The 10,345-nt window shown below is 36.9% G+C and overlaps 1 protein-coding gene across 1 annotated transcript in view; it reads left to right on the top strand.

Annotated features, from left to right (window-relative positions):
* Gpc3 (glypican 3) overlaps nucleotides 1–10,345 on the top strand; it is a 370,154-nt gene that overhangs the window by 311,517 nt on the left and 48,292 nt on the right. The window contains exon 6 of the mRNA XM_048796570.1: nucleotides 8,654–8,813. Coding sequence (XP_048652527.1) covers nucleotides 8,654–8,813 — 160 coding nt within the window. The remainder of the gene's footprint in view (nucleotides 1–8,653; nucleotides 8,814–10,345) is intronic.

Genomic DNA, 10,345 nt, shown 5'->3' with positions numbered 1-10,345 from the left:
TGGAGTGATATTTATTTGGCCTTACAAGGCATTCAGCAGTGGCTACTCCTCCTCCTCCTCTTCCTCCTCCTCCTCCTCCTCTTCTTCCTCCTAAAGATCATCATAATTATCCTAAGCACAGTTAACATGTCTGAGAACTTATTACTTTGCCAGGCAATGCACTAAGCACTATACATGCATTATTCTATTTATTTATTCATTCATGCATTTAATGAATATTTACTGAACATTGCCTCACTTTGTACTAAACAGCATGCTAGACACTGGTAATCAAAACAGACCACTATCCCTTCTGTTAGTCTAGTGGAGATGCAACCGGGAAATATATAATTAATCACAAACTGTAGAAACTTCTATGAAGAAAGGGCCCATGGGACTATGAAAGGTGGATGGTGCTATTTAATTTAATACTTCAACAACTATACGAACTTAATAAGTAATATATTCTCTATTTTACAGGTGAGGAAACTGAAGCTCAGAGAGGCTATGCAACTTGCCTAAAGTCACACAGCTAGTAATTAGGTGGAGTAGGGATTTAAATCCATGCTGGTCAGATTCCAAAACTCACACTTTTAACTGCTACACATTATTGCCTCCCCAATGGGTGAAGTGCATACATAGCCATTAATTCTAGCCCCATACATTGGGATCTGGCTTCATCTCAAATGCATGGAGTTGCAATTGTTTCCAATTAGTTGTGGCTGTGGTTTGGTGCATTTGTTCAAAGGACGTGAACATGCAAAGCAGAGGTCACATGCTAGGCCTTGTGGATGTGCACAATGTATAAATAAATAATAATGGCATTCCAAAAAGGCCGGGATTCATTGGAGTCACCACATTTGTTTCCCATTAGCTTATGCTACTCAAATACAAACAGTAAAGCATGTGTTTACATTGCTGCGGATACGGAAAGCCAGGCCCCCAAAGCATTCCTCACAGGTTGTATCCAAATAGTTCAACATCAGCTCTGTAAGCCTAGCTTAATAGCTTTAAAATGTAACCTGGATTCCACATATTAAAAAATGCCTAGAGAAGGCATGTGAGTAGCCAAAAGAGACAAAACTAGCTAAATCCTCAAAATATGTACCAAGCCCCATATTTTCAGTATCTATTTTGTTACTTAGCCTTTATTTTTTAAAATGCTAAAGAGCTTAAAGTCAAGAAAACTCTTAGCTGTGTAACAGCAGTAATGGAATTTTTCATTCTATCCTAACCAGCTGTCTGGAACTTTTCAAAACAAACCTGTTCCTGATGAGATAGTTTGGTTACTTAAGACACAGTTGAGGGCAAGACTGGGGAAAACAAGCAGGAGGTACCCACTGTTGTTAAGTGTCTGGTCCTGAACTCCCCCTCCGGACCCTCCCTCCCGAAAGTGAAAGGCTTTCCCCTGATCATCTGAGAAAAAGGAATTAAATTGAAAGTTATCTGAAGTCAAGGCAGTCAATACCAGTAAAAATGGGAGATGAAGCTTCTATTCATTAATGTCTTTACCTAAGTCATATTTTTCTTGAAGAATTCTAGGCTTGATGATAGAAGACATCATCATCATCATCATCATCATCATAATAATAATAATAATAATAATAATTATTATTATTATTATTATTATTATTATTTTGGTACCAGAGATTGAACCCAGGGAAGTTTTACCACTGACCCATATCCCCAGACTTTTTTTTTAATGTTTTATTTATGGACAGGATTTCACTAAGTTGCTTAGGGCCTCACTAACTAGCTGAGGCTGGCTTTGAACTTGAGATCCTCCTGACTCACCTCCCAAGTTGCTGAGATTACAGGTATGTGCCTCTACACCTGGCTAGAAGACATTGTTTTAAATGAATCTTTATCACTCACTCAATGACTTCATCATGTCCCCTCTCTGAGATTTGGTGCCCAACCCCCCATATTTGGGAAATAGGATGGCAGTCTTCCGGTTACACAAATTGGGGGAGAGGGTTTGTAGACTGTGTGAGTGAGCATATGTTCGACACTGGAACAGTGTGAAGTTCATAAGGCCCATATCTTTGCAATCAGGATAATAACAAGAGCTGCATTATTTATACCATATAGATAGATCAAGAGTTGCTGCTTTCACTGTCCTAATTTCAGCATATTTTATCTCCCTGAGAACAAGTATGTGCTTTGATCTTTGTTCTCTTGTTCAACAGGCACAAAAGACCTTTGGCCAAATTGCCTTGTCTGAGGCTGCATTGACCTTTTGTTATCTTGCTTATGGTTTTAAGAATGTAAAACTGCTATATTCTAGAAAGCCCTTTTCTCTTACACTTTGGTTCTAATTTTCTCAAGTAATTATTCCAGGCTTTTTGTTCCCTTTTATCACACAACCCTGAGTACCTGTTCCTAGGCTGACTTGAAATGTTTCCCTTTCTAATCAAATGAAGCCAGTCACCTTTATACAAGGGTATTTTCGTGAACTACAAAGATGAAAGGTCATGATGGCCATACCTAAGTAAAAAGGAAATCATCAGATTGCATTGACTTTGTTTTTAAAAAGAATGGTTTGAAAAGCATGTCATAAGGATTCCAGCACATCTGGTACTAAGATGATTTGTGACCAAAGATGGTTTCAGAGGGCTCCTCCAAAGCAGTGTTAACACTGGAGAAGCCTTTCTTAAAGTGTTGTCTGTAGTTCACTTGCAGTAAGATGGGAGGGCAGGTCTAGGAAAAAATGGACCAGACCTACTAAATCCAAAGTTCTGGGAGGAGGGCCAGGAAGCCTATTATTTTATTTTGTTTTATTTTATTTATTTCTGGGTGTTGGAAATCAAACCTAGGTGCTTGCTCATGCTAAGCATATGGTCTAACAGTCAGCTACAACCCCGGCTCAGGGAGCCTCATTTTAAAATAGCATTCAGGTGATTCTTAGGGAAATTGTGACTCATTCCCATGGTGGCAAATAAGTACAATATGTATATACCCTTTGCCCTAGTAATCGTACTTAAGAAATTATCCAAAATATGAATTTATGTGACTGTTCCTAATGAGCACATCTTTGTTTATAAGCAAAAGAAATGTAAATGTTCAATATTTTTAAAAGGTTAGGTAATTTTTTTTATAAATCCTTTAATAACTAGATGCTTTATCACATTTAAAATATTGTGTTTATCACATTTACTTATTACAATTCTGTGAGGCAGAAATTGTTTCTCTCATTTTACATTTGAGAACCCTGAGCTTTAGAAAGATTAAGCAGTTTGTCTGAAAACACAAATTCATTTAAGTGGAAAACCAGGATTTTTATGTTTTTATTAGTGCACTATAATTATACATAAATCCAGGAGTCTGTCTTATTCCAAAATCCAAGTTCAACTATGGAAAAATAAGCAATTTTTCAAATATTTATTTTTAGTTTAGGTAGATACAGTATCTTTATTTTATTTTTATGTGGTGCGGAGGATTGAACCCAGTGCCTCACAGGTGCTAGGCAAGCACTCTACCACTTGAGGCACAACCCCAGGCCCCCAAAAAAGCAATTTTCAAAACCACACATACATTGTATATTAGAATTTGGAATTGGATTTCCCCCCTTTATTTCTCCTTCATTCTACTTTTCTATATTATACGTTGTATTGGTCACCTTTCTGTCACTATGACAAAACACCTGAGGTAATCAACTCATGAGGAGGAAGGATTTATTTTGGTTCATGGTGTTAGAGGTTTCTGTTTGTGTTTAGTTGACCTCATTTCCTTTTGGGTCTGTGGTTAGGTGGAACATCATGCTGGGGAGCAAAGAAAAGGGGGCCAGGGTCCCAGTACCACCTTCAAGGGCATATTGTCAGTAACCTAACTCCCTTTCATGATTCTCCACCTACTAAATATACTACCACTTCCTACAGGGCCATCTGCTTGGGACCAAGCCTTCAACATGCAAGCCTTTGGGGGAACATTTAAGATCCAAACCATAATTTATATATTTAAAATATTAGATTCTAAAATAGACATTGATTGCATGTTTGGCCAACTATGATTTCAATGGCTAAAACAGAGCTGTAAGATAGTCATGACTTCAGAAAAACACTGGATTTTGAACAGCCTTGCATACCCCTGCTATATGGAGAGCGATGCATGGCAGATACGTCAGGTTTAGAGGATGGCAGTGGGGAGAGCAGAGTAAAATAATCAGACCTGTGTTTTAATAAGATACTTGACATTGATAATCATTATTCTGAGCCTTGGCTTTTGAAAAGCTAACAGGATACTGTCCTTTGAAAATGGCAAACAGTTAATCAAAACCATTAGGCCCCTTAAGTTACCTGTTTTTGTGTGCAAAGCCCTCATAATTTTCTTTTTATAAAGTGAGAGTTCAGTCTGAAAGACATTGTAAAGAGAGAGAGGGAACAAAAAGGTTAATATTGTAAATTCTAATTAGCTGATTTGATTTCTGGGCCAAATTCCAGGCTGCACTAAATCTGCAGTTCTTACTGTCAATTCCTCCTCTCTGACCCATTACCTTTCTTTCAACACTGTGGAACTTCACTCTCTTTAAGATTTTTGCATTAACAATAACTTTCTAGATTTGGATTTGGTTTGTTATTGTGTGAGGGTTAGACTCATCAGCAGCTGTCTGTGTAAAATTGTTTAAAAGTATATTATAATCCTTCTTCAATGCTGGAGTTGTCTCCAAAGTGGGAGTAATTTAAGACCTAAAGAAGGAACCTCACTGGCAAAGTTTTAAAGGTTTTTTTTTTTTTTAATTGCACTTTGTTTTAAACTGAGCTACCAGAGAATACTGGAGGCATTGTACTGAGGTTGGAAAATGGCCTCTCAAAGATTAGCTACAGGTCTTAGCCAGGATCGTCTAAAAGGGTTTAGCTATTCATTCACAAGTTCTTCTATAATTAATCTGGTGTTTGGCTTTCTCTTTTTTTCATGAGATTGTGGAAGTAGCTTTTAAAGAATTTAAGATACCATGCCAGTTCATCTTGCCTCTCACTTCAGTAATACAAATTTCTTGAGTGCCTAGTATGTTCTAGACACTGCCTCAGATGTTGTGAGATTGAAACATACGGATGATGCAATTCCTGGCCAGCTCACAGTCTGGTGGTACAGAAGTTGTATGTACAAATAAGTAAGACCAGTTTATATATAGAAAGTGGCACTTAGGTGCTAGAGATGAAAAGAGAAGTGGTGGGAGAAAAAGAGGGAGAACTGAAGTGCTCATCTGCCAGGAAGACTTCATTAAGGACATGACACTTGAACTTGGCTGGAAAGGATGAAAGGCTTTCAATAGGCAGAATGAAAAACAGCTCATAGTATGTTCTCAGGTAATGTTTACTGGATATACGAATGCAAGGGTCCAATGTGAGATGTGCTTGAGAAATAGCAAATTCACTAATCTATACCAAACCACAAATTCCCCTTCTGTATTCAAGTAGTCCATGACATACTTAAAGGATGCATTCTTGAAAATTAACATAAAATATTTATGTTAAAAGTAATTTTCCAAAAAGAAATAATAGTAAGGGAGGAGAAATGATGTTATAGGTAGATTTACAGTTCTCAAAGAATGGTTTATGAACCCTGGGAGTCCATGAAACTCAGGGATCCAGAAGGTCAAAACTACCCACACAACAATACTAAAAATGCCATTTGTCTTTCTTCCTGGGTTGATGTTTGCACCAGTGGTACAATAGTAAAGACAAGTTCAACTGTTCGCACCACTGTATGAGTCAAGGCAGTCACATCAAAATGTACTACTAAGTCATTATGATCTGTACTTGTGTACACTTGCAGAAAAATAAAAGGCAGTTTCACTTAAGGACATCATTGCCAAAGCTGTAAAAAAGTTATTAACTTTATCAAACCTCAACCCCTGAGTATAATTTTTAATGTCCTGTGTTATTAAATAGGAAGTGTGCTTAAAGCATTTAGGCTACAAACTGTGTATGTCATTGTACATCTCAAGAAAAAGCACTTGCAAGATTATTTGAGCTGTTAGCTAAACTAGCCTCTTCTTTCATTTTGCTAGATAGGATGACTGACAAATTATGGTTATACAAACTTGAGTATTTACTAGACATTTTCTTGGAAAGGAACAAAGACAGCCTGTCAGCTCAAAGAAAATAACTGGTAGTATGTATTGCCAATGATAAAATTCCAGCTTTCAAGAGAAAACTAAAATTTTGAAAACTTGTATCTGCCACCATTATCTTTAGAGTGTCACATACTAAAAGACTTTTCTGATAAGATTGAAGCTGATATTAATGAATAGGACTTTTTGTCATATCACATAATGAATGGTGTCAGCATTTGGAGGAACTGCTTAGCTCAGTGACCCAATATTTTCCAGATGAACCATGTGTGATGACACAAAATGAGTAAAAGGCTCATTCAAAGTTCAAAACATACTAATGGATTTTAATGTAACAGGACATGAAACATTCATCTACATGGTTTCATATTCCACATTGTGACTACTCGTTAAACTTTGTGTGTGTGAGAGAGACACATACATACACACACACACACACATTTATCTTAAAAGGTCATGCTACCCATTTGTGGTAGGATGGATTTTCAGTGAATGTTTCATCCAAAACAATGCATTGCAACAGATGAAATGGAGAAGCAGATCTAATAATTTAGCTCTCTTATATTAAGCGAGACATTAAGGAGATGGCAAAAATGTGAATTCCACTATTCCTAGTAATTGTTTCATGACTGGCAAATATGTTTTTTCATTTTTAAAATGGTTCTTTTACTCCATCATGGGTTTATTGTTGTGTTTAAATGAGCAATCAAATAATTTAAAGATTTCTCAGTTATAATTTCTAAGACAGCAAATGTTGATAGATAAAACTTGTATAAAAAAATTCCGTGGCCAGTACCAGGATTGTGGCTCAGTGGTAGAGCACTTGCCTAGCACCACATATAAATAAATAAAATAAAGGTCCACTTCCAACTAATTTTTTTTTAAATTCCTTGGGATTCTCCATAAAATTATGAAGAAGTCTTGAGAGGTTTAGCGTGTGGCTTGGTGGTAAAGTGTGTACTTAGCATGCATGAGGCCCTGGATTTTATCTCCAGCACCAAAACTAAGCTTGAATAGACTAAAGGAGTCCTGAGATCAAAAGGAGTGCAGTGGGGAGGGAAGAATAGAAATACTTTGGATTAGACAAAAGGGAATCAAGGGAAAGGAAGAGAGATGAGAATAGGAAGGACAGTAGAATGAATTGGACATTATTACCCTATGTGCATATGTGAGTACATGACCAGTGTAACTCCACACTGTGTACAACCACAAGAATGAGAAGTTGTACTCCATGTATGTATGATATGTTAAAATACATTCTACTGTCATGTATAACTAATAAGAACAAAAAAAGGAGCCCTGAGAATCACTAGTATGCCTTATTTTAGCCTATATTGATATGATAAAAAATTAGATATGTAGGATGAGGGGTAGAGGAAGTCAGAGGGTGTCAGTGGAGAAGCAATAGCCTAGCAGGATAGAGATGGTGCTGAAGTAGGAGATAGTAGGTGGGTTGGCTTCTCCAACATCATTAGAGCTTATTGGTCAGGAAAAGTCCTCTTTTGGACTTTTCTTTCTTTGGCTAAAAAAGAAATCACCTGCAGAGTCACATTTCTTTATTATGGGTAGCTTTTTCTGAGTAGGTCTTCATATAACAACTAAATCACAGATGGAAAACATAAAAGTATACTTCACAGTGACAACAAGCACAGAGATAATTGAAACCACAGATACCAAGGCATGCTTGTGTAAGCAGCATTTTTCTTCTTTTGCTACCTGTTCCACAATCACAAGAATCTCAGTGTCTGTATATCAAGCCCCTTTTTGTTGGCTGTCATTTTAAAAATAAGGGATGATACTGAGATTCTGGACTAGAAATGGATGATGGAGCAGAAGCTGGAGCAGGAGCAGAAGATATTAAAATGAAGTCATTGAGAAAGATGGTGGAGAAAAGTGAAATGGGATCTGACAGCTGGCTTCAGGGACCATTTATGCTGCAGACTGGGTCTTGGCCAGTGGAGAGACTTTTGGGTAGTGAGTGTCCCATAAAATGAGGAAGGCATTATCCATATGACTGAAGAGCCAAACACTGAAGAGGAAAATGAATATGCCACTTAGTAAAAAGTGAGCATAATACAGTGGAATTTAATTAAAAGCATCTTCCTAAAATCATGGGAGAGGGAGATATTTAAAAGTTTTTGAGTGATCTAAAAGGGTACTGCTGCTCTCTTCATTTAGTGAGAAGCATTTCCAATTTTTATTTAGTGAATGTAGATATGGTCCTGGGAAGTTTCGTAGGGATCTTTTCTGATTTTGGTGTCCCCCTAGCCTATCATATCTTAAGTTCTCCATCAGTGTGTTCCACCATGGAGACATTTAGGAACTTAGGAACCATAGTCTATAAAGGTCTAATGCAATATATACTCTGGCATGATTTAACTGGAGATAAGAAGTAGAGAATCTTATCAAATGCTGTGGAAAGGTCTATAGGTATGAACTCTAAGGAGGATAAACAACTTATACCTATTTAAGTTTGAAATGATTCTTAAACACTTGTGTGTAATTCATTCCCATTTGAATGCCTCCTGTTAATAATACACTTGTTCTAGACCTACTGGAGAAATATGAAGAAGAGCTACATTTCTGGCTATTTTCTTTCAGCTCCTGAGAACCATGTCTGTGCCCAAAGGAAGAGTTGTGGATCAAAACATTGATGAGGAAGAACTTGAAAGTGGAGACTGTGGCGACGATGAAGATGAGTGCATTGGAAGCTCTGGTGATGGGATGATGAAAGTGAAAAATCAACTCCGCTTCCTTGCAGGTAACCATTTTGTGCTAGCTCAGAGCTGGACTAAAAGGTTGATGCTCAAAAAATAAAAATCAACTGAGTTGGGCCTAGTAACACACACTTGTAATCCCAGATACTCAGGAGGGATGGGGCAGAATGGTCACCTGGACAGCTTTGTAAAAGCCTGCATCAAAATAAAAATTAAGTGGCTTAGTGGTAGAGTGCTCGCCTAGCACGTGCAAGGCCCTGGGTTCCATCCTAAGCACCACATAAAAACAAATAAATAAAGGTATTGTGTCCAACTACAACTAAAAGATAAATATTTTTTAAATAATAAAAAATAAATAAATAAAATTAAAGAGGATGTAGGTCAGTGATAGAATGCTTTCCTCACATGTACAGGCCCTGGGTTCCATCCCCAATAGCAAAAAAAAAAAAAAAAAAAAAAAACAGACTGCACTCTATATTGTATACTGTCCCTAAATTTCCTGCAACACATAATCCATCAACTCTTCTAGGAAAGACTATATTCTCAAAAAGTAAAATTTTCAGGAAGCCTTATTTTTCACCCATGGTCTCAGGTGGTCTCAGGTAAGTTAAATAGGTAAATTCCTGTTTTTCATTATCTAAACTGAACTGACTTCATCAATTGGCTCCATTTCTCAGTGGAGATTTTCTTGGTTCTGCTCAGTTACAAAATGAAATGCAACTTTGGAAGTCTTATGAAAACTAACGATGACTTTCTTGTCTATTTTCTTTTCCCACACACAGTCCAACATAGATAGACAAAGATACCATACTACACAATTACATAAAAACAATACCAATAGAAAATATAACATAAGGCTGCTGGGGTCGAGAAGGTAAAACAACAAAAAAACTCTTCCATTTGAGTTATGCATCACAGTTTATGAAGTCCTTTCACATAAATAGCTGTTCTTCCATTTTACAGGTTAAAAAAAAACTGGAGCTCAGAGAAGGAATGAGATTTCTCTAAATGGAAGAATTAGGAATTTAACTGGGTTCTCTTTCCTCTGCAGTGTACAACCTTCTCCCTGAACCCCTATTGCTCATGTCCTCTGAGACTACATGCTCCTTATCCCCTTGCAGCCTCTTTCCTTCACTAGCTCTTTCTAATCCCACCCTGAAACTGGCTGTCATCCAGAAGTCTCTTCTTAAGCCTCTGGCTTTTCCTTTCCATTATTTATTGTCCCTTATCCATTCTCCTTATTTCAACTATTTTTTATAATTTTAAGTTATTATTTTTATTGGGATAAATAAACAATTAACAAGAAATATACCCTCTGAACAAACTTTACTGTGGCTACTCTTTTATAATTTTTCAGGCTAAAATTGAGCACATTGCCTCACATCTTTCCCAATTCCAGTTTCCTCAGTTTTTAAAATAAGGCTAATAATGCCTGCCCTGCTATCTAACGGAGGTCCTGGTGGAGCAACTGAGAGAACAGATAAGGAAGTGCTTCTTTTTTAAAGTATATTTTATTTTTTAGTTGTAGTTGGACACAATACCTTTATTTTTATTTATTTATTTTTATGTGGTGCTG

The sequence above is a fragment of the Marmota marmota genome, unplaced genomic scaffold (assembly GCF_001458135.2).
Source record: "Marmota marmota marmota unplaced genomic scaffold, marMar, whole genome shotgun sequence".
NCBI lineage: Eukaryota > Metazoa > Chordata > Mammalia > Rodentia > Sciuridae > Marmota > Marmota marmota.
Note: the sequence above shows the minus strand (reverse complement) of the source record. Positions and strands in the feature narration are given on the sequence as shown.